The following is a 26,279-nucleotide window of genomic DNA, read 5'->3' as shown; positions in this document are numbered from 1 at the left end:
ATATATATATATATGTGCTTTAATTCACCACATATTTCATTAGAAAGAGCGCATATGAATCTGAAAGGCGGTACACTGATGCAGGGCCTCAAACTGCCGTCACATTAAAGAGCACATAATACTTATGGAGTTACTGATTTTTTTGATCTGTAGTTCACATATTTACATTCTTGGCAGACACATTCCTCCCAGAGCGACATATCCAAAAAAGTCTCATATTGAGTTTGTGACAATTGTTTCAGCAGGTAGCTGAGGATACAGTTGTTTTGTGAATGTTAATTAATCAGTGTTACAGTTACAGACTGCTCATAAACTCCTCAGACAGGACATAGCTGACTTTAAATTATTGATATCCAGGCCATAAATGTTTTCTTTTCATCTTTGATTCGCAGCAGTGCTTCTGAATAGGTGCGGTTATTAATTGTTGTATGATCTGTTTGTTAGTATTACAGCATGCTTGACAGATGTGTTATGGCATCTTTGCATTGCTATAATTAAATATGCAATGGTGCATGAAGCAATACAAAAATATAAAAGGCCTCCCTCAATAAAGAAGAAAAAAGCTCTTCAGCATGTGATATGTTATTCTCATGACTGTCATTCACTCTTTGCTGCATTAAAGGTGTGAATGCACTTTTTTGTTTTTTTTTGCTACTTCAGATGCAGCTTCTGTGCTACCTTTTGCTTATGTTTTGTGTAATAGAGTATCGTTCTCATCAGAATCCCTCTTACATCTAATTCTACTAAGGGTTAAATCGAGTTGAGCTTTGATGAGTCATTCAAGGGCACCCCTCAAATACATTTTATAGGAGACTGTAGGACGGTGTGTTCCCCTGTCCTTTTCCCCTTCCTCTTTCTTCCTCTCTTTTTTCCCCTCTCTCACGGTTTTATGTAATCTTTTCTGCCCACAAGAGACAGCAATAGGTCCCCGACCAGTAAAATATGTTAATGAGGATTGATTGGTTGAGTAAAATGCTTCATTCATCAGGAAATAGGAGATCCAGCTCCCATTCACAGCTTCAGCCAAGAACTGATCACATCATCAAAGATTTCCCCATAAATTCACAAACCGGCACGAAGGAACGGCTGAACTGTGGAGACTGAGAAATATCTTCCCTCATTAATTTTGGTGGGATATTTTATGAAAGTCCCTGTTTTGCCGGTTCTATCCGTATGTGTCTTTAGTCTTGCACACACTTGACTGGATCTGTATCTCCAGAGACTCCAGAGCCCATCTCTCCTGTCTTTGGCAATGTTGCCATGCCAACAGCTCCTCTCAACAGGCTGAAATATTCACCCCTCCCACACACACACACACAAATGCACACGCATATTGACCCCTCCTACAAACACACATTTGGTCACACACATTCACATTAATGCGCACTCAAGCAGATTTCATATATAGAAGTGTTATTTATAACCTTGTAAGACCTTTAAAGATAAAATTCAGTTTGGGTCTGCCTGCAATGGTCTGTTTTTACTCCCTTGGGGAACCGAACTACTGATCTACAAGCATGCTTATCTAAATGGGTTACAGGGTCTATGGCTCTGTAATTCTGAACTAACCCCAGAGAGCCATAACTCAAGGCCCAGACAGCAGATACAAGAGAAACATCCAGAAAAACAAGAACACATCTGTTTCTCCTCAGGACACGTGCCATGCGACTCGACACCCATCTTGGAGAAGTCCATTCCTGTAACAAATGATGACACAGTTTGATTGCGTTTCCAGCAGAACTGAAAGCCAAACACACAATTTGGCCAGTGAAAAGAGAGCGGGAGGAGAGTAGTGGAGAGGAAGAGAGAGAAGGAAAATGGAAGGGGGGTGAAGATCGATGTCTTGATGAAGGCCAGGTTTTTGAAGAGCTTGTCCTTGCTATTAACAGGAAAGAAAAGAAAAAAAATCCAGAGAGGATCTAAACTCTTACACTGTCTTGTGCACTGATGAGAGAACTGTACTGTTAACATGTACTGTACTGTACTGTACTGTACTGTATGTGTGTTCTTTTGCTCTTACACACTGTCTTGTGCACTGATGAGAGAACTGTACTGTTAACATGTACTGTACTGTACTGTACTGTACTGTATGTGTGTTCTTTTGCTCTTACACACTGTCTTGTGCACTGATGAGAGAACTGTACTGTTAACATGTACTGTACTGTACTGTACTGTACTGTATGTGTGTTCTTTTGCTCTTACACACTGTCTTGTGCACTGATGAGAGAACTGTACTGTTAACATGTACTGTACTGTACTGTATGTATTCTTTTGCTTGTGTATGCACCAGCTCTGATGTCCTTTTCTTTAACACTGACTCCTCAGACCGTTTGAAATCATAATTTTGATGACTATTTTTGCAAACTGTGTGGCCTTAGCTGTCTACATCCCTTTCCCCGAGGATGATTCCAACGCAACCAACTCAAACCTGGTAAGAGACACTCTGCCTCACAGCACAAGTCAGATATTGCGCATGATGATGATTTGAGAGTGATGATAATGATGATGATCATTATGGAATTAAGACAATGCAATGGCAATGACCGTAGTGGTGAGGATGATTATGGCTGTGATGGATGTTATGTTATACTGGTGGTAATGTGGTTATGATAATGGTGAGGATGGTATTGGTTGTGATGGTAATAGTTATGTGATGTGATTGTGGCGATTATAGTAGCAGTGAGGATGGTGATGGTTGTGACGGTGATGTAATAGTGAGGATAATACTGGTTATGACAGCGTTTGATGATAATGGTGGTGATGGTAGTGGTGGGGATATGGCTCTAAAAATGTAAAGCACTTTGGCCAACAGACTGTTAAATAATGCTTTATAAATAAAGGAAGAAGATGATGGTAATGTGATGTTGATGATAACGGTGATGACAGGGGATGGTGTTGAGGATAAAGATGGGTTTGTGATAGTAATGATGGTGGTGATAATTATGACAATGATAGTAACAGTGAGGATGGTGATGGTTGTGACAATGATGGTAATGATGAGGGTAATACTGGCAGTTACTGGTAATGATGATGGTGGTGATAGTGGAGGGGATAGTTATGGTTGTAATTGTGATGGATGTTATGTGATTGTGGTGATATGTGGTGGTGAAGTTGTGACGTTGATGATAATGGTGATGGCGATATGTGAGGAATGTGATGGTGAGGGAAAAATGGTTGTGATGGTTATGTGAGAGTAATGATGGTGGTGGTGATGATGATGATGATTATGATTATGGCAATGTTAGTAGCAGTGAGGATGGTGATGGTAATGGTGGGGATGGTTATGGTTGTGACAGTGGTGTTAATGGTAAGGATAATACTGGTTGCAACAGTGATTGTAATGATGATGGCGATGGTAGTGGTGGGAATGGTTATGGTTGTAATGTGAGGATGATAATGGTGTGAAAGAAATGATGGTGGTGGTGATTATGGCAGTGAGGATAGTACTGGTTGTGACAGTCACAGTGATAATGGTGATTGTGGTGGTAGTTATGTTTTGATGATGTAATGGATGATACTGCTTTTGACGGTGATTGATAATGGTTATGGTGGTGATGATGTGATGGAAATAGTAAGAATAATAATGTTAGTGACAGTCTTGATGAGTGATAGAGGTTATGTGATGGTGGTGGTAATGTGATGATGGTAGTGTGATGTGGTGACCATATGCTAATGACGGCAATGATAGTGGTGATTACATGATAGTGATGATGGTGGTCATGATGATAGTGGTTCTGCTGCTGATGATGTTGTGGTTATGATGTGATGTTGGTGATAGTCGTGATGTTATGATTGTGATGATGACAATGATGATAGTGATTGCTGTTGGTTGAATGATTAAATAGCTCTTAACTTTTGTGATATGCAATTGCATTTTAGAACTTACATTGGATTTTGAATTTGAAGTGCAGATTGCTGAATCTAGAATAGAGAGATTGGAACTCTGTAAGCCTAAGAACAGCCTGTGTGCTTCAGTGCTCAATGTACAGTACATTCAGCCTGGATGAATGCAGAATGATGGAGTGTGTGGGTAATCTGGATGTTTGGCTGTGGAAGGAGTTCTCAGACCTCTCAGAGATTCATGCTGTAGCCTGAGTAACACTAATCCATCCACACATCAGCTCTCCAATCTGAAGCTGCATTATGTCTTTTCCCAGCGAAGAACACAATGAAAACCTGTTAATGCGTGAATGAAAGCATGTGCCACGCTTTTGGGGGCACATAGCGACTTCATTCGTTATGCAAGTATTTTCGTTTTCTCTGTATGTATATCAAAAAATGTTTTAAATTGAGCCAACCAGCTCTGAGATTAATTATTTTGGTGAATCACTTACAACATTACAAACGTTTTTTTTTTTAAAGGAATTAAAAAAAAAAAATTATGAGGCAATTAACTACACATCCTATAAAGTATTTGAGAATGACGTATACAAAAATATCTGTACAATATAAATAATTAAAAAATGCTCTTTAGAAATTGATTTTAAACATATAACATGTAACATATTTTAAGTTTATTTCAAAATATTAAAGTATATAAAAATTATGTAAAGTATATCATCTTTTGTATGTATTAATATATACATTTTTGGAAGACTCAGTTACGTAATTTACAATGCTTCATGGGAGTGGGCTTTTACTGACGCAATTATGTCATTTGCAATGCCTTATGGGAATGGGCTTTTATTGACTTGATTGTGTCATTTGCAATGCTTAATGGTTAATGCTTAATGTTTAATTTTACTGCGATTATCATTTCCATGGTAACAGTTACTTCTCTCATTGGTGAAGCTAGATCCAGTATTATGGTAATGTGTTTTTTTTTTGTGGGAATTCAGTAATTAAACACATTGTTGTTCTTGGTTCAGAGCTCACGGTATGTCTGTCAGTTTAAATGTTTATATTTTTATTAAAAATTATTTCTGAACTGGATTTTTACTCCAAGAACCAGGCTTTTGCAGGCAGGTTAGAGTGACACAAGCATGGTTTCCTTCATTTGATACATACACCCCTCTGTTTATGGGCTATGAACGGAATCTTTTGATGGGTTGAGGTTGTCATGGATATGGTATCCTTGGTGATGGTAAAATGCACAGCTACTGTGGTAGCACAGTAACTATGCAGCCAACCTGCAGAGAAGAAGGTGCATTCACTATGCGACAAAACTCTTTGTTAACTATCCACTTATCTGTTGCTCCCTTCCACGGTTAGTGATATGAAGCTCTGATTCGATGATCACAGATTCGAAGAGCTCTCTTGTGCTACAGCCGATCTAGCACATGTATCTCAGCCCCAAAGTTACTGGTCAAGCTGAAAGGAAGCTGGTATCAAAAACATTGTTAATTAAGAAGGAACTTCACACCATTATTTATTATTCATAATGATCCAGAAATCTGGTAACACTTTTCACATCTGCAATTTTTTTTTCTTGTATTCTATTGCTTGAACAAGTAGCCGACTAATCAAAAACCTGTATAATTAGGCTGGGTTTGTTCTTACCTGACCCTGACTGGACGTGTTCTTTAAGGTGCATTTATGTAAGAAGCGTTCTTGCAAAAACAGCTAGATGGAGCGCAATAGAATGGAACAGAATGCAAGAGTCTCAAGATGCGTAAAGGATGGACTATTTTTAACTTGACATGCCGACTTAAAAATGCAACACTTGTAGTGGGACTGTGTGAAGTGTGATGCAACGACAAAAGACATCCATTTTAATGTGTTCTGTATGCCTGTAGTGTAGCCTGTAGCACTTTAAAGCAGATGAGTTTAAAAATACAGTGTTTCCAAAAGAGTTTTACTGTGAATGCCCAAGTACCTGCTAGTTAAAACACAATGACTAAAAAATGTAAGAAATAAATAATAATTAATAAAACAAATACACAGCAATCGGCTAGTCAATCATCCAGAATATATGTGAGTGTGTTTATGGATATTTTATGCATAATTTCCATATGCTTTAAAAATCTCTTTTATTAGTTTAATTTAAATGACAGCATATAAATCTTTTTTAAATATATAATATGTAACCTTTTTTAACAAATGCATTTTTAAAGTACAAAATTTCATGTCATAATTAAAATACATAACTAAAATACATAAATTAATATACAATAAAACACTATTAAATGAATAAAAATATTTATAATAATCCGCTGTAGAGTCTGCACCAGAGCAAGCTTGGCAAAAAAAGGGCATTGTGACTAAAGAAGGGACTATGTGTGTTTATATGCATATATTGAGTATTGAGTTTGTATACATGTGCATGAATGTGATTGTATCAAGCAGCAGTGGTGGATGAAGTGACCACTGTGACTTCATCCACGGTGACTTCCACTTCTACCAAAGTCATTTTCTGGTAAGATACCTGTTATCTTACCAGAAAATGACTTTGGTAGAAGCTGAAGTCACCGTTTAGCATATTACTTAAGTAAAAGTTTGTAAGTATATTTATTGTTTTAAGTATGAAAAGTATATATTTTTTTTAAATTAAACATACTTAAGTATTGAAAGTTAAAGTAGAAGTAAATGCAAAATGGAAAAGGAGCAAATAAGTATTAAAAATGTTTATACACAGTTTGAGCAGCAAGATTGTATTCTGTTTTAACTCTTTCTTCCATTTTGTATCTTTGGGTAAGCATAAGAGGCACTTCATTCGGTACTTAGTTTCTTTCATTCCAACATAAGAAGTCATTTTTGGAATCTGCATCTGAAGTGGCATTTAGATTCATTTACACAGTTTAATGTAACTCAGAGAGGACATGGATGCATTTAACCTGCAGTTACAAAATGTATAAATAATGCTTCGTTTTTAAACATAAAATTCGATCACGAATTCGTGTACAGTTTATGGAGCTAATCGCAAAATTTTAGGGGGACTGAGTAGTCATTTTAGGCCAAAATGGCCTAGCGACGCCCATGACTTGAGTGGACAATGAAATCATCCGTGGTTGTACGAGCACTTGTTTGCACAGGTGTTTTTTGGGAGTCTAGAGGTCCTTGCACACAGAGTCCGAAATTTTTGTATGCATTTTTTCGTATTCGTCATCCTAAAAATTCGTCATACACAGAAACGGATGAGAAAAATACAGAAAATTGAACCCGATCCGGATTTTTTTTATGACAGACGAAAGTTTCAGACAAGAATTTCGTCCAAGGACCTTCAGTGTGCAAGGTTTCTGTGTGTGACGAATTTTTGGGATGATTAATACGAAAAAACGCATACGAAAATTTCAGACTCGGTGTGCGAGGACCTTCAGTGTGCAAGGTTTCTGGGTGATGAATTTTTAGGATGATGAATACAAAAAAACACAAATGAAAATTTCGGACTCAGTGTGCAAGGACCATTAGACTCATGTGCAAACAAGTGCTTGTACAACCACGGACGATTTTCGTATGCGTTTTTTCATATTCGTCATCCTAAAAATTTGTCACACACAGAAACGGATGCGAAAAACACAGAAAATTGAACTCGATCCAGATTTTTTTATGATGGACAAATGTTTCGGAAGAGAATTTCGGACTCAGTGTGCAAGGACCTTCGGTGTACAAGGTTTTCTGTGCATGACGAATTTTTAGGATGAAGAATATGAAAAAATGCATTCGAAAATTTCAGACTCAGTGTGCAAGGATCTTAACTTGAAAGCATCAGACCATTGATTCGTCAAACCTGCTTTCTTACAGTCTGTGTTCTTTTGGCTTTATTTTGTAGTAAGTAACGAATATGCTTTGGAGAAATGTAAAATTATACATTTTCATTATGAAATGTAATGGCGTAAAAGTGAAAGTTGACAAATATAAAAACGTCAAGTCAAGTACAGATTCTCCCCAAAAAATACTTAAGTACTCTAACGAAGGATTATTACTTCGTTACATTACACCACTTTCAAGCAGGATATGTCTGATTGGTGAGATCTGAAATAAAGGAGTTTTTATTTTTAGAGTGCTGTGAGAAAACGGCTGTCGCTGAGATTCTGGCGACTGGCCAGTTCACATTCTGCCCATTTAATCTACACAAAAATCATATTTAGACAAGATCCATTCTCTCCTTGCTGCACAACCCACACAACACGTGCACCCCTCCTTTACACGAAAGAGTGAGGCTGTGCCATAAAGATGTGCCATGGTGAATGTGTAAGAGATATCTGTGTGTAAGGTGTAGTGTGTGTGTGTGGTAAAGGGTCAGAGCTCTGTGGGGACGGTGCAGTATTTTAAGGCAGCTAGAGTGACCCACATACATTTCTTTCTCACTCTTCTTCGCTCTCACTTTCCACAGCGCCCTCTACCTGCTCCACTGAACACTGCAGCCTAGTGTAACTTAAACCTGACCAGAACAACACAAGCATATCTCTGTTATGTGCTCCCTGTGACACCACAGAGATGTATGAAGTTGTGTTTTCATCTGCTGTGAGTGTGTGTGTGTGTGTGTGTGAAAAAAATATTGCGCTCGCCTCACACGGTAGTAGCTCATTTTCTCATGGGCCGGCCAAATTCTCTGGGCGGGCAAAGCAGAGAAAGGGGAGGTAACCTTTCCCCGTATGACGACATAAAGGGAAGATTCCGGATTGGGCCATCTGAGCTTTCATTTTCTCAAAGGCAAAGCAGGATACCCAGGGCTCGGTTTACACCTGTCGCCATTTCTAGCCACTGGGGGACCATAGGCAGGCTAGGGGAACTCATATTAATGTTAAAAAACCTCATAAAGTGAAATTTTCATGCCATGGGACCTTTAAAGGAGAATGATCTTCACTGTGATGCTGTGTGTCAGTTAGTTGGGGTCCTTTTCTCTCGGTCTCTCTCATCTTGCTGCTGTCACCATGCCTACCAGGAAATTTCCACTGCACTAGATGAGGTCATTGTTAAAGAGCTCACAACTATTTCTCTTTCTTGTATCCCTCATCTTTTTTTTCTGAGAGTCTATCTATCTATCTATCTATCTATCTATCTATCTATCTATCTATCGTTATATCATTCTGTGTGATCACATGGCACTTTGGTGCTGTGGTAATGAAAGAATGTGACATCTAGTGAGGTGTCTGGGCTCTGTGTGTGTAAATATTTGAGCAGTATCCCATCTATTTGTTCATCTTTAGCACCTGTTGTACCTTTATTGTTTGGTGATCCATGGCAAGGTCACTTGGTTGCCAAGATGAAATCCATGCACATCTTCAGTATCCGTCTCTGTTTTCTCTTGTTTCTGTTTTACATTCTCACCCCTTCATAGGAGATCTTTGGTGACATTTAAAGCTGTGCACAAACCTGTCCCCTGTGTGTGTTTGTTTAAGGAGGTGGGGTTAAGGTAGCGTTCTGCTAAACAAATCAGAGGTGTTTCAGTTCAAGGGAACTTCGCTGGTGTCACAACAAATCTACATTTTTTCCATATATGTAGTCTTTACAGCATTAAAAATGTAAATACGAGTTGCATTTTAACAATGTTTGACCAAATGCAGCAGTGGGTAATTTGCTTTATGCTGTTCTGAAATCTATCAGTCAGTTTTAAGAGATTTCAGAGTCAGTTTTTCTCTGGGAAGGTGTTGAAGTACAGCATAATCCCTTTTTTTTTGTTGTTGTATAATTCCATGATATTGAGCGAACAAAATCTCTGTCTGACTCAGTTCTGTTCATTTTAAAATGTTTACGACAAAGCTTTCCAGACTTTCTCAGTCTTAGAAGATCTGAAATGCATCTCTTTCAAACATGGAGAATATTTGGATTAGGAATGGGCTGGATGGTCGAGAAGTTGTCCAACTAGCGACCAAACAATTAGTAGTAAGGTTTTACTGTATATAGCAGTGGTGCTTTAACAGTTGTTTTATTTGACATATCCCTGTGGTGTGACATGTTTGTTGAATGTCTGCCAAGGGGTTGAGTGTTCCCATCAGATAACCCACGACTAATGGATTTCGAAAATATGTGTTTTTGTACATCCCATATTTGGATGAAGAATAATATTCAATCTTCAGCGGAGAGGGACAGTGCATGTGTAGAGTTTATGCATTGTTTCATGGGGGCCACACATGACAAATGCAACAGATGCTTATTGCATGTTGCACAGAGTCTGTGCATGTGTGAGAGGAAGCTTGATTTATGCCCGTGTATGTGTGTGGGCTGAATTACTTCAATAATAAGCATATGATCTTTTGCTTCCGTGGTTGTTGTATATATCACTGGGTTCCTGTGTGTCTAGCGTAGCTTCACAAAGTCGGGATGTGCATTCATGGTCAATTTTTGACTTGAAAAAAACTGGAGAGGTGCTGATTTCACAAATCCACAAAAATAGACAGTGCAACGTCGCTTCCACATATGCTTGAATTTTAACCTCTCACCACAAATATCACAAATGACATTTTAAGTGGAATGTTAAAAAAAAATGTTATTTTAGTCAAGCAGCTGTATTAACTCAACTTCAGATGTTCCTGCTTCATATGATCTGTCGCTACATGCTGATGTTAGGCTTACTGAAGATGTTCTGTGAAGTTTTGTGCATGTGTATGCATGTCTCGACACCTGCGCCACTCACCGGTCTCGAGTCCCACGGAGGAGCTCCGGAAGGATAAAAGGAGGACTGACGACAGTGTTGGACGAGAGAGGACCAGGCCTGGACTTTATTTTGTGTTTTGTGTGCAGCAGTAGTCCGCAAGGGGCTGCCGCTTTTCTTTCATTTTGTGGTTGTTTATTTTATTATTAAAGTTTTGTTTAAGTGTTCGCCGGTTCCCGCCTCCTTCTTCCCGACCTACGAACGTTGTTACATATAAATTAAAGATTAATCCTTATTAAAGTTAGAAAAGCTATTCAGTCAAGAGCAGTGAGTGATTTCCTTGTCTTTTGTTGTTTGATTAACATTAAAAACTTGAAGGCAATGCACGGATCTAGTACACTGATACTGTATGTTCAACCGACTATGTCTGTTATAGGAAACTCACCAAGACGGCATTTGCGTGCTCTCTGAGATGCGGGTTTGTCACTTCGGATTAGTGCACACACAAATCTTCTCACTGTGTGCGCGAGTTCTCATTCGCGTCTTGTGGCTCTTGAATTTTGAAACTGGCAAAGCTTAAATGAGTTTAGTTTAAACAGATAGCAACGTTTGCTGTTCAGGTCTCAACACCCGGGTGATGACGGCATAAATGACTGGTCATATTCAAGCATAGAACAACGCATTGAACAAAGTTTACAAAGAGTGACTGCATGGTTTGTCCACGTGTGTTTTTTTTTTTTGGTTCATCACTGTTGTTGTAATGTATTGGGAAGCCAGAATGTGTATCCGTCGACAGAAACGTACATTAGACAAACTGGGCTCTTAGAGCCATAAAACAGCCATAAAACAGATGCGTTGTCAGATTTAAGTTGAACCGCGGTCCGTGCCGAACCGTGGGGGGAGAACAGTACGGTTCAATTTTTTACACAGAACTGTTACACCCCTAGTGTTTATGCTACACATGCAAGGTGGTTACATGTTTTTCTGATTACAAATATGAATGAGATCACAAAAAGTGCTGGACCCCATTTACACCTATATTTCCACTTGTGAATGGGGACAATTCAGTGGGTTTCAACAGTATAGCCACAAGACATTAATATGTGTATTTACATGATTTTAGTGGGAGGAAAAAAAAACAATTTCTAGCCTTTTCTGTGTAAAGTTATAAGTAATTATATACTTTTTCATTATGGCAATGCCATAAACCTTAAAACATCTGTACAAATGATGATTTAAACAACTTTACAGCTCAAATAATTAACAAGTTTTAAAAGGAAAATCAATGTAAATGATTTTATACAATTAAAAAATAATAATCTTCCCCATTCACTTCCATTGTAAGTACCTCACTGTAACTGTTATTTTTTTTAAACAATGGAAAATTCTCAAAATAATTTTTGCAACCAACAGTATGCCACAAATGCTAAAGAATCTTTAATCTGAAAACTCACCCCCTCAGCTAACCCCTACCTCCCTCACCCACCCTCATTCACCTCCTCACAGTTATGACCCTTAAATGGGAATAAATGAATAGTAAATCATAAATGCGCTTTGTGTTATGTGAGTTTCCTCTGCAGATGCATATTTAATGCCAAACACAACGACATCGAAGCATTATGGGAGCAGTGGGAGGTATTTTATCAGCCTGAACACAGTACCGTAACAGCATGTGACTAAACGCCCACCTCCGTCAGACTGCTGTTTATTAAACATTCAGATCATATGAAATCATATTGACTGCATTGATCGGCTTGTCCTGTGGCCAGCAGGACAGCTACATCATCAGCGGCATACACTGAAATCCGTCGGCACGCAACCTGGTACAGTGTGTCCTAAAGAAACAAGGAAGGGAAGTGAACGGCATCACGAACACGAGCATGTCCTACACTCACTCACTCACTCACATAGCTCTGGGATTTCAGATTCAGGACGAGTGAGAAAAATCGCTCTGTTTTTCTCATGCCGTTTTTGCTCCCTCTCTCTCTCTCTCTCTCTCTCTCTCTCTCTCTCGCTCTCTCCTTACCTTGACCACAGTTTGTGAAGGACACTTAGGTAGGTGTAAGGTTGTAATTCAAGCAGGTTAGTGACACATTGCTCCTCGCCTCCTCTGGACTTGTCTTACACCTCTCCATCCCTCTTTCTCCTCCTCTTCTCCTCCACCTCCTCCTCCTCTTTCTCCTGTTGTCAGGACTCGGGGGAGGTAACCCAGTTTTTGTGGCCGGTGGCTGCAAGCTGATGTTCTAATACAAATGATGGCTGAACTATGAATAATGAATCAGCCCCCACTCTTAAGAGCTCCGTCGCTCGCTTTCTCCTCACACACTAATCAGAATGAGCTCAGAATGACCTTGCGTCATCTTCCTTGTCCTCCTCCAGTGGTGGCCTCAAGGGAAGGATGAAAAGTCCCTCATTCTGACAGGACTGTTGAATTTTAATCTCGCGACTTGACGTTTGGTCTTGAATCAATGCATCAGGGCAATAATGACTGGTGGCGGAGGCCCTTACGAACCTGTGGCCTGCCATGTTCCGCACTTCACAGCAAGTGTTTGCACTCTCTCAGCTCGTAGGTCACCTCGCTGAGGGAGAATGTGATGTTTAAATACATCCTGGAGTTTGGTAGTAGAGTTGGTTTCTTGGTTTCTATTTCTGTGACATCATGCTGGGTAGTCCCGCCCACTGTGAAAACTGATTGATTGGTGCAAAATTCAGATAGCTTTGTATTAAGCATCAAATGTTCTTATTGGCTGTGACTTGAGTTGCATCACAAAAGATACTCACTTTTATACAGACAACTTATTGTCGTAAACAGGGTTTAAAATGAACACCCGACAACACACCAAATGTGGGTAAAAATCAACAGTGACGAGTAACACATATTAACTTCCAAGCCAATTTGGCGGGTTGTGATTAATAAATGTGATTAATATGTCCTCCAACCAGAAGCCTCTAACATTAGCACAACAAAGTGTAAGGAGTGTTGCACACTGGATGAAAATGAAGTGCTGTGTATTTAAATTCAAAAGTGTGAACACACCTGTAGATTGAGTATAATGCATTTTTAGTAGTAAGTTTGTTTTTTGTGGCAAACACCTATATTTACACTCATTGAAATCACTTTATTCATTCTTGAAGTGAACTTTTGCCAGATTAGATTCGCTGTTTTGGACTGCCGCCTTGAACTTGAGATAATTCCAACCTCTGTTTGTAAACATAAATTATTTTGAAAAATTGGTGGGCCACTATTCATTTTGCCGTTTTCAATCACTGTGTCTTGTTTTCTGTTGCTGTGAATGAGAATTAACATTTTGCTTTGGAGGGCATTATTGTTTCCAACTATTGTGATTGCTGTGTAAATACATCAATGATGCTTCTGTACTGAAATGAGAAGTATAGGTAAATGCATCTTTTTATTGCTGCTTCTCTGCCACCTTTGAGAATGAATGAGTTTTATTTGAAAGAAGTGCTACGGTGGTCATTGTGTGGCCTACACCTTGCCAGAGATTTGAGATTTTGATGGCCTTGCAAAATATAGAGGAGAGCTCTTTATAGTTTTGCATGCATTTCTTTTTTAAATGTTAGAGCCACTTAATGATGTGAACTTGTGTTGTATTGCCTAATTACTAATTCATTTTACAAATTAGTCATTTAGCTGACACCTTTTTCAAAGCGACTTTCAGTGCACTAACCACAAGGACAGTCCCCTGAAGCGAATTGAGGTTATGTGCTCAAGGTTACAACTGAGGTTCTTTTGGTTTTCATCCCAGATCTATCCACTAAGATACACAACAGTAAGTACACTTGTCTTGATCTTATGATGTGTATTTGCTGTCCAGTGTGTAGCAGTGCTGCTCAGGTACATGTTTGTTGGAAAGCTCATACTGTGGCCAAGTGCGTGCTGTAAGGCAGGATGGATGAGGAGTTGTACTGCATGAGTAAAAGATGTGACATGGGGCTGTGTGGTCGAGTGGGTAAAGGCTTGTAACCAAAAGGCTGGTTGTTTGATACCCACAGGGAAATATCCATGACTATTTTAGTATGCATGGAATATATACTCCATTTGCAGAGCACAATTTGTGGAATATTGATTACTGAAATGTATCACTATCGCTATCCAATGTGATGAATAAGTAGCATCAACCACAAGGTTTAATCGCTCCCTTGGCTCATTATTTGATCAACTCATTTAAAGGGATATTCCACAATTCATTTCCCAACTTTCATTTTTGGGTGAATCCCTTTATAAATTTAGCTGCTTCTTTAAAACATTTTTTTATTTTTTATTTTACTTTTAGTTCACCCAAAAATGAAAATTCTGCCATACAGGTGTGGAAGCTCATGAAGGTGAGTAAAGAATGATAGAATTTTAATATCTAGGTGGAGTGTCCCTTTATAAATTTAGCTGTTTTTTAAATTAATTAATTAATTTATGTATTTACTTTAATTTTAGTTCTTAGAAAAATGAAATTTGTCATACAAGTTTGTGACCTCAGTTGCTCAGTTTATTTATTTTATTATTATCATTATTATTGTATTTATTTTACACTTTTAGTTTACCCAGAAATGAGCTGTCATATTTGTAAATGGCGAGGAACAGTGGCACAGCTGATGTTAGAGGTCACATGACCATGTTAACATGGCAGCTGTAGTTACACCCGTATTGTATTCATACTACACACATGCATACAAATAAATGAGAGTTTATTAATGCTTGATAAGTCAAATGCAGTACATTCTCTGCAGCTCCTCTTTGAAAATATTAATTATCATTGCATAGTGCATACAGTATGCACTGTGCAGTCCGCTTTCTACGTGATCACCTGCACCTGTAGAATGTTCTGGATCAGTTCTCCATGTGACTCCAGTTAACCCTTAAATGCATGAATGTTTCGCCAATCATTATTACATATTCGGGTCTTTAGCGACCCGGACCTATATATCCAGCACGGATGGATCTCTAACTGCTGCAATAGCAAAAAAACTCTCTTGATATTTTAAGAACAATTACAGAAGAATAAAATAAAGCATATTTCGTTACCTTTTGAAACTTAAAAGGGTTAAATTTGAGAAGATGATTTTACCATCGCTGTCATCGTCAGAGCACACTTCCACAGTATATTGAACATCTGCCTCACATTCACGATCTCAACCTATTCTCAAAACAATCATTTTTAATGACTTCATATTCAATATTTTGATCACAATATTTATTTCTTCATCACATCCAGCATCAAATGGCAGTGACATTTATAGTTCATCGCGTATAGTAATTGCTCTGCAGTAAAGTCATCAGATCAATTTTTGCTGATGTTATTCGTTTGTTTTATGGCTGCGGTAATTATGAGTGAAACGTCACGTCATCATTGTGTATCAAACAGTGCCACCTTGAGGAAAAAAAAGGCATTGCACATATTGAGTCATCAGATATGTAAATATAGTTGCGCAAGAAAAAATACTTAAACATTTACATACCTCAGGTCTCTAGCGACCCTATGCAATTTTTTTTACAAAAAATTAATCAGAAAACAGGCATTCTTTTATATTTTACTATTTTTTTCTTGTTATATTGTTTATAATTAATAGATTGAGGAATACTAAGAAAGTTGATGTCTAACTTAAAAAAATTAAGGAGGGGGAGGGTAGAGAATGATATCCCGGGTTGCTAAAGACCCGAGGTTTGCATTTAAGTGTTAAAACATAGATCATCAGTGGGCGTGTTTAGCTCTGTGAAGAAAAAAAAAAAAACCTTTACAAGTTGCTAGGCAACATGGTCAACTGTTTTTGAGGATCTTAAGAAAAAAATGAGCTTTTAATAGTAGAGACAGAGGGGAGGTGTAAATAGTAGCAAGGCAGGAGAGAGATGGGGGGTATTTGGGGATGTGGAACAGCTGCATCCTCTTAGCCTGCCAGGGGGGCCGCCCCCCAACAAACACACACACACACACCACCTTTGCCCCACGGCCCGAACTATAGTTAGCTGTCTGTGTGCTGCCTAGCAACCACATCCAAAGCAGAGTGATGGAGGTTTAGCACATCCCTTGTTCTATCTCCGTCCTTCTTTCTGTGTCATTGTAGCTTTCTCTGTTTATACTGTACAGATTTAGACAGGAATGACTGGAGTGAAGTTGTGCTGTGATCTGATATCACAACGCACAGTCTGTGCCATCACTGCTGTACTGAGAGCTGATTTGGGCCATAACCTCAAAAGGGTTTGACAGCTAGGACACAGCTAAGATGTTACCTGTATGCTTTAGTGCATGATATATCACGCACACACACGTGAACACACACATCTCTTCCATAGGTTTGCGGCATCCCTGAAGCATGACAAGATGAGATTGTATTCATATGGAAATGTCTCCTTACTCTTTACTAATGAGATATCAGCTCTCTCTCCTCCTACTCTTCTCTTTCTCTCTCTCTCTCCCTCTCTCTGTCACTCTCCAAGGTGTTATCAGTAGGTTATGTGGTTGAGTAAGCTAGATCTAGCGGCTGTTGTGTCTGTGTGTATGTGTGGTTCTCCTTGTCACACCGTCCTCTCTGCTGTCCGTTCCAGTGGATGTTTCTATCAACAGCTCATCTCAATTAATAGCTCTTTTTGTGATTTTCCAGAAGGTTGTAGCATCTTGCATAGTACACAGTAAAAAAGGGAAATCTGTTATTGAAAAGATCATTGTTTTACATTTTCAACAGAATTTGTATGAGCTTTTCACACACACAAAAAAATATGTGTGTGTGTGTGTGTGTGTGTGTTTGCATTTTACTGCCACAAAACAATATCCAAATTAATTTTAATTAATGTAATTTAGAAAAACATGTTCGTATTAGATTAGGTGTATTCAAGTAATTTTTGGGTGAATAGCATTTTAATGTACAACTTCAGACAAAAATAGTAAAAAGAGTATAACGCCATTGATAAATGCTCAGATACTTTTAAATTTGCCAAAAGATGAGTTTTGTTTTTTGTTTTGTTTTTTATTTACATGCACTCCAACAGAACTGGTTTTAAGATGTTCAACATTTTTAAGATATCACCATTTATATATGTTTATTTGATTTATTGCCGTTTATTGTTATCCTTATTTGCCTGCTGCAACTGCAAACTGTTTGTCAGTTGTAGTGTACCTGGTAAAAATGTCTCCATAAGACAAAGTCTGCAGGACTAACGCATGCACAATTTGTTTAGAGTGGAAAAATGTGATTAAAGCATATATACCGGTATATGCCCATATAATACAATTTAAAACTGCAGTACTAATATTTTACCGTGACTATTGTCACTGTAATTATTAGCATAATCACAATATTCTGTTTATGTGATTAATTGCATTATAAGCGTGCCTGTAAGCATACCTTAGCCTCTGTCAACAGCGCCTTCTGGTTGAAGCATATACACCATAAAGATGTGTTTTTATTACTTTATGTGTGCCTATATCTTGAACAGACTAAAATTTACTGTCGATATACCGATAACTCACAACATGGAAATCTTAAGCGGTCCTGTTACTGTCATCTTTTTCTATGAATGTAATTCACAATATAAACACTTACTTACAATGTAGTTAAGTCCAGACCACATTGTTTTTCTCTGTCTCTCTCTCTCTCATACACATACACAAATACGCATATGTCTGTGTAATATGCAGAGATGCATCTGTGCATAAAAGACTGCTGAGTGGGGCATCCTTACCTACTCGTACCATTACCATTGAATTATTATTATCTTATACGCTGTTAAAAATAAAGGTGCTTCACGATGCCATAGAAGAACCTTTTTGTCTAAATGGTTCCATAAAGAACCTTTAACATCTGAAGAACCTTTCTGTTTGACAAAAGGTTCTTTGTGGCGAAAGAAGGTTCTTGAAGCACCTTTATTTTTAAGAGTGTATGTCGAGCAAAGGCATTAATCAAGCACTGGCCTTAAAGAACAAACACATCTGACTGCAGAAATCACACCAGCAATGAGAGCTACATAGAAAAACACAAATAAATCATGATAACTATAGCTGTGGGAATGGGAACCTGCCTTTTTGTTTTGAGGAAATGTTTTGTAACGTTTGTTATAACCTGCATTGCTAAGTTAAACTCTGTTTATTTCTTTTTGTCATGTTTCTCTGAGCCAGCAGGCAGGTCAGATCTGAAAGTTGAAAAAGGTCACAATTATGCTCTGGAGTGTCTAAACACTGTTTGATGCAGTAGCCTATAAATATGCCATAGGCACCATGCTGAAGTTACTATGGAGGTGTGTGTGTATGTGTGTAGACTAAAGTTAAAGTGAGTCAGATTAAACCGTAATTGTGATGTTGATAATCTGTGATGCACATCAGCTGTCTTTAATTACAGCGAACTCTCCAATGCTCATTCTCTCTCAAACACACACACACATGCACACAAACGGTCCTACCTAAAGGGCCTGTTTACACCTGGTCACTTCATGCGTTTTTTCTGATCGGATAGCTATCCGATCGTGAAAAGACCAGGTGTAAATGTCCTCCGAAACGCATTCGAGACGGATATAAATCCGATCGCTCAAACCACTTCGGGAGGTGGTCTGGGCCGCATTCCAGACGAAACCGGACCAGTGTAAATGCATCTGGTTGTTGAAACCACATATGTAAATATTACTCCTCCCAAAATGTTTAAATAATAAACGTGTGAGAGCGTGTTAGAGGCTATATGACATTAGTCAGACTGTGCTAATGCAACACGCATCGCTTCGGACAAGTAGCTGAGTATCTCTTCAGCACACACAATCATCTTCATTAAAAGTAGTAAGACAAATTATCTTTCCAGTGCTGATGCCACGCGCTCTCCTATTGCGGTCTTTGATCTTGAAATGAAGTGAAGTGACGAAGTGACGTGACACGTGGCCAAGTATGGTGACCCATACTCGGAATTAGTGCTCTGCATTTATCCCATCCAAAGTGCACACACACAGCAGTGAACACACACACAAAGCAGGAGCAGTGGGCAGCCATTTTTGCTGCGGCGCCCGGGGAGCAGTTGGGGATTCAGTGCCTTGCTCAAGAGCACCTCAGTCGTGGTATTGAAGGTGGGAGAGAGCACTGTACATTCACTCCCCCCACCTACAATCCCTGCTGGTACGAGACTCGAACCCGCAACCTTTGGGTTATGAGTCCGACTCTCTAACCATTAGGCCAATTAATATTAGATTAGATATCATTAGGCCAATTAGGCTAATTAATAAAATGCAGCGCTTATCTTTTGATTTTGTTGATGTGAACTCCGTTAAATTTAAATATAGTGCGGGAATTGAAGATTGGATTTAAATCTGTTTTGCGACGACACATTTATGTGGCCAAGTGTAAATGGAAACGTTTTAACAAATCAGATAGAAATCCAATCAGCGAAAACGCATGAAATGACCAGGTGTAAACAGGCCGCGGGAATTGAAGATCGGATTTATATCCGTTTTGCGACGACACATTTATGTGGCCAAGTGTAAATGGAAACGTTTTAACAAATCAGATAGAAATCCAATCAGCGAAAACGCATGAAATGACCAGGTGTAAACAGGCCCAAAATGACACCAAAAACACAAAACCTCGCTGACATCAGGACTCAAAATGATTAAATAATAATTGGAGGTTGTGTGTGTGCATGTGTGTGTGTAAGATGGATAAAGCATCTGGCTGATTGATTAGTGTTTTCTAGACAGATGAACTCTAAGCCTTGGACACACACATAACACATATATTCCCTGTAGCCTCTCAATCCCTCTATCTCTCTTCATTCCTTGACAATCATTTGTTCATCACCCCCCTCAAGATGGATGAAAGAGGAAATTGAGTGAAATTCTATTTGGCGCTTGGCAATTTCCTCTCAGATCAATGTGATGCTGGACTTTTGTTATCGAGTCAAACCTCTTACTCTCTCATTCTCTATTTTATTTGGTTTAATTTTATTTTACAAATACATATATTTTCAATAATATGGACAAAGTTTTTATTTTTTATTACATTTAATGATGAAAGTGTGAGTGTGGCCTTCCCAAATTCGGAAAATTCACTTGCAAGGATGTTGTTTATGTGTTCTGGCTGGTTGCTAGTTGGTTGCTTACTGGCCCATACCTAAAGGTTCAGTCACATTTATCAATGTTTAGCGAATGTTTGCAGATGAAATCATTATCATTTCCATCAGAATTTGTTTTTGATTGTACCATTGAGACATAGCCTACATTTTTTTTTCTAAAGCTGCTTTGAAACAACATGTTTTGTGAAAAGCGCTGTACATTGTATTGATATCATTGAATTGAAATGATTTGACTTGAATCTACGCAATGTCTACTAATTTTACATAATAGAAAATGATTTCCTCACACAGATTTCACAACATATTCGCTATGTTGACCAACAGAAAGCTTTTGGTTATGTTTGGTTTCAAAGTGACTTCTGTGTGAGCTGTGCTTCATTCATCACTACACTATTGACAATAAACAATGTTCTGGTTTTGCCCACAAAATTTCACCAAAATTCGAACACTAGTCTAATACTAAAGTCTCTATGATATTCCGATCCCTACAGTAGATATGGTTATGGGGCTGTATAACTTCCTAACTTGAAACCTCCTTCAATGCAAGTATACATTTTTTTCACCGTTTTTTTTTAATTTTTACAATAAGTCTGATCTCGTAGAATAACCGCATGATTTAAAGTATCATTTGTCCATAGCCCAAATGGTGTGGGACCAAGTTTAATAATTAGGGTTTGGAGTTTGTTCATTTGGTCATGCTGCTATGTTTTCCAGTGTGTTACGACACTTTTGGTATATTTGTCTATGAGTGTGTGTGAAGTTCAGTATAATGTGACCCTGTTTGTCATCATTCTAGACATCTATTGACAGGAAGGTTGCAGTGATAAATGTGAGATATGGAATTGGAGAGTTTGGGAGAAAATGAGAGGAGGAGAGACTGTGTGTGTGTGCGCGCACGTTTTTGTGACATATGAGGACACAAATTTGTATAATGACATGGGTATGACATAGGTATTACAAGGAGAAGGTGACTTATGAGGACATTACCCCATGTCCCCATTTTTCAAAACGCTTATAAATCATACAGAGGGAGTTTTTTTGAGAAAGTAAAACTGCACAAAGTTTCCTGTAAGGGTTAGGTGTAGGTTTGGTGTAGGGTAATAGCACATACAGTTTGTACAGTATAAAAACCGGCAATAGAATATACGGTCTGTACAGTATAAAAACCATTACGCCTATGGGATGTCCCCACTTTTCACAAAAACAAACCTGTGTGTGTGTGTGTGTGCGTGCATGTGTCTCAGAGAGAGAGTCACCTTGTACTGAGGAACAGAGATGCCCATAGACCCTCATATATTACCATCATCCTTCACAAACTTAATTACACACACACATTTGCCAAGCTGTTCCATATTTTATGGTGCCCATGCCATTGGATGCTCCTCTATCCTGTCCTCAGACAGAATGAATCACTCATGCTCTCATCCTTGAGTATCAGTAAATCAATCAGTGAATGAGTGTACATCCTTCACCTTAGAGAGAGAAAGAGAGAGAATGATTTTTTTTCTTATTTTGCATCGTTTAACATAAATGTTGTCTTAGCCAATAGTTCTTTGGCAAATATGTAATTATCTGTCATGCCAGTAAGGCACATTGAAAGAGAGAGAGAGAGCGAGAGAGAGACAGAATTCCACCTGGTAACCCTTATGCTGAGCTGCTGGGATCACTGCAGGCAGTGTCAGTGAGTGCATGTATGTGTGTGTGTGTGTGTGTGTGTCGCTGGGTAAAAATTGATTTGTTGGCATTAGAGTTTCAGTTAGCAGTCTGTTTCAGGAGGGACGTGTTTAAGTGTGGCACAGTGTTCTTTGCTCTCCTGACACTGAAAGTGTGACACAGCTTCGCAACCTCTTTTTACTTCTGTGACATTAAATACAGGGCATTCAATGAGAAAAAATGTAGGGTGGGACTTGGTTTTATCATCTTCATTGGTTATTGATTTGTTAAAACTGTCATTATTGGATCTTTAAAAATACTTAGTAGATGGAGGGGAGGGGCTTGATGACATCAGCTGACAAGGAAAGTCATTATAGAGGTTATTACTTTTGATGGAAGATTATGCCGACAAATGTGTTATGTTTGTTTCCAAGTACATGAATGTAAATATTTGTTCGTTTTCTCTATTCCAAGTCGCTTTGGATAAAAGTGACTACTAAATGTATAAATGCAAACAATTTGTTGTTGCTTTGTTTCCTCTATTGGATAAAAGTGTCTGCTCAATGCATGAACATAAATGTTTGTTTGTTTCCTTTATTGCAAGTCGCTTTTGTCAAAAGTGTCTGCTAAATAAATGTAAACATTTTTTGTTGTTGTTGTTGTTGTTGGTTTGTCCTGTTTTGGATAAAAGTGTCTGCTAAATGCATGAATGTAAATTTTTGTTTGTTTGTTTCCTCCATTGTAAGTCACGTTGGATAAAAGTGTCTGCTAAATGCATAAATGCAAATGTTTGTTTGGAATAATGTGCCGCTACTAATCATTCTCTATAGACCAGGATTGTGTATAATGAAAGTCAGTGGGCCTTTTTTATTGTTTTGGTTGGACTTTTTAAAATGATTCCTGACATTTCACAACATGATCCTTCCAGCATGTCTTCAGGACGCTGCACTTTTATACCTCAATACTGTTGCACGAATGTTAAAGTGCACACTTCCCATAAGATTATGAGAATGTTATAAAGACAGATGACAATGACTCAGCAATATGGATTTTTTGTCAGAGTTATATAATTACAACCGTTTCTCCTCAATAACTCACTCAGTTCTTGCAGGCGGCTTGGCGCACGGTGGCAAATCTTTTTTATTATTCAATTTTGATAAACTTAATGAGTTTCTCTACATTTATGTAACATCTCGCAGTTTAAGGTGCATTCTTGTTGACAGCGATTTAACCACCGGAGGTTGCCGAGTGTCTGTGTGGCTGGTTGCGAGTAGGTGTTTCATCTCGACTGCTGGAAGCGGATCACATGTCCTCTACTGTCTTCCTTCCAATTGGTGATTGCAGTATCGCATCACCATTCATTTGCCTAAAGTTTAACTCTGGTCTACTTTACATCTACATGATCTGTATCACCTCACATCAGCAACTCTCATGGAAAATGAATGACTTCCGTCCATTTGTCAGTGTGAAAAGCCCCTTTAGAGAGTTTATATCCGTTTTAGACTCACCTGCCACACGACATTCATGTGCTCACTTGTCTCTTCCTGAAGCAAATCATTTCTCCTCTTAGTAACCGAGCTGCGGATTTCGCTTTCTCTCTCTCACGACACCACCCACTACCTACAGTTTTAGTCCATCATAACCCGCAACTGGTGTGTGCGTGTGTTTGTGTGTATGCGGTTGTCTGCATGTGTGTGTGGTTAAGGCATGGCTCTGTTTTCAGCCATCTGTTATGGAGTTCACAAACTGTTTTATTGCTGTTTACCTGATATAATGGGCTCTGCCAACACACAATCTCACACACATACACTGGTGAATTAGTTGTAAAGTTGTCATTTTACTAGCTGTTTGCTATAAGATTAATGTTAATTAGTGATTAAACATTAACCAGTATTTGTACTAAATGTCGTAAATTAGAAGTTTAATTAAACGGACACCCATTACAAGCTATATAGGAGCTTAAAGTTAGCATTAAATTATATATTATATATTTAAATTAAATAATGCATGAGAAGCTGTTTCTTAGCCTTTGTTCAGACTTTGTATTCAACTTAGATCAATTTAGTTCTTCATATTTTGAATTAAAAAGCTAAAAAAAAACATGAATTCTTATTAAAATCAGATTTTTGGAAATGTCTGAATGCATAGATCATATTTAATTTGTTATTATTTTTCAGGATGCGATCTGACTGTAATTTCATACACAAAATGCACAAGTTTGTACAAATACTGTATGTCTGAATTCATGTATTTACATCCACACTCTTAAAAATGGTTCTTTATTGTCATTGATGGTTCCATTAAGAATCTTTAACATCTATGGAAAATTTCCATTGCACAAAAGGTTCTTTGTAGTTGAAAAAGGTTATTTATTTTTATACTTATTTTATACTTATTTATACACAATAGTTTTATATAGCATTTTTTTTTTATATATATATATTTTTTTTTACTGGCAATTTCTGAGTAAAAATTGTTTCTACACCTAACTTTTTTGTTTTCAGTGTTTCACTAGGAAAATTATGGTTCTTTTAAGAACTATTGACTGAAAGGTTCTTTTGGGAAACCCAAAACCGTTCCCTTTTGGAAACTTTAAGTACCATTGAGCAGGTTACAAAATGGTAAATGAGTGAAAAATTTAATGGTTTCGGACACCGCATATATATAAATGTGTAAGTAGTAGTTTATAGCTTCTGACGATTATATTATCTGATATAAAGAGGTCATGAATGGATGTCTCTCTTTGGCTCTTGCCATTGTTCTTAAGTAATCCATTGCTTGGAAAACCAATGTACAGTAAATATAATAAATATCGACTTCCCTCTCTGTACTAACTGATGATTTGATTACTTTTTATTACTGGATTCAGTTAATGTTTATTTTACCCCAAAATAGTACTTATATAATTAGAGGCAATACCCAGCTAAGAAAGTGTGTGTGTAGAGGTTGGAATATACTTAAAAGGGCCAAATTGTTATAAATGTTCTTACAAATATAGTAAAACATGTAAAAAATGGACTTGTGAGGATTTGAAGTGGCCCTCACTATTTGTAAATCATCCCGATCTTGTTTTCTTCAAATCTAATCAAGTCACCAGTTTTGTGTGAAGGTCAGCTTTAGTGTATATGAGTATGAAACCATGTCCTCATGATGTGATCCTCATTAATATACTTTCAGAAGTGTGTGTGTGTGGACATCTTTCTGGTACGCAAGTACGCTGTTGGTGTATGTGACCTCTGAATCCTGAGCTTTTGGGAAAAGGCTGGAAATGAACTGCCACAATTAGAAAGGCTAATTTAGCCATGACACTTCAAAGGCCCAGATTCCTCCTTTCTCTTCTTCTTCTCTCCCTTTCTTTATTTCCCTCTCTCCTCTCCTGGTGTGTGTGTACATATGTATGCATGTAGGTTGTGTTTATGTAAATGATGTTGTATGAGCTAATTGTTTGTTTGTGCATGTTTTTGCGAAGTACAGATTCTGTGTTTTTTATTAGCTAATTAAGACCCTTATACATCATCCAGGCGCCGGATACACACGTTTGCATGTGTTTTTTTCATACATGTGAGTGTCTGTGCCACCAGTTAATGGTTCAGGAAATCGACTATTTGTTGCTATTTCTATACTCAGGCATTCAGTAGGACACACGGACACACATGGTGGAGAGGTGAAAGAGGAAAAGAAGAGCTAGAAAGAGACTGACCTACTTTAGGGGTCTGGATTCTGATAACACACCTCTCAGAGAGCGAGTGTGTGAAGGGAAGAGAGATGGGGGTGTGTGGCAGCTGAATAAGAGATTTCGGATGGCACGTGCTCTCAGACGCCACCTAGTGGTTAGAGTGAATGAGTCTAAAGAAAATCAACACGGGTAGACCCCTTCACTGACCTTACACAGTGGTAAATGTATTGCTTTTACATAAATTATATTTCATTTTTATCTTATTTATTCATGAGTATTTATTATAGAAGGAATGAGTATCATATCTTCTGTATTTGTACACCATGTCTTTGAGGGACGTGCACAGACATTTTGAGGGGCAGGGGCTCAAGTGGAAAAAAGGGCACTTCTCATATTTATAAAAAAAAAAAAAAATTCCAATCA

General features: G+C 38.1%; 1 protein-coding gene across 1 annotated transcript in view; it reads left to right on the top strand.

Annotated features, from left to right (window-relative positions):
- LOC107699032 (voltage-dependent L-type calcium channel subunit alpha-1C-like) overlaps nucleotides 1-26,279 on the top strand; it is a 90,692-nt gene that overhangs the window by 37,031 nt on the left and 27,382 nt on the right. The window contains exon 3 of the mRNA XM_016500191.1: nucleotides 2,326-2,431. Coding sequence (XP_016355677.1) covers nucleotides 2,326-2,431 — 106 coding nt within the window. The remainder of the gene's footprint in view (nucleotides 1-2,325; nucleotides 2,432-26,279) is intronic.

Source organism: Sinocyclocheilus anshuiensis, unplaced genomic scaffold (genome assembly GCF_001515605.1).
Source record: "Sinocyclocheilus anshuiensis isolate Anshui unplaced genomic scaffold, SAMN03320099.WGS_v1.1 scaffold346, whole genome shotgun sequence".
Lineage (NCBI taxonomy): Eukaryota > Metazoa > Chordata > Actinopteri > Cypriniformes > Cyprinidae > Sinocyclocheilus > Sinocyclocheilus anshuiensis.
This window is presented reverse-complemented; position numbering and strand designations above follow the sequence as displayed.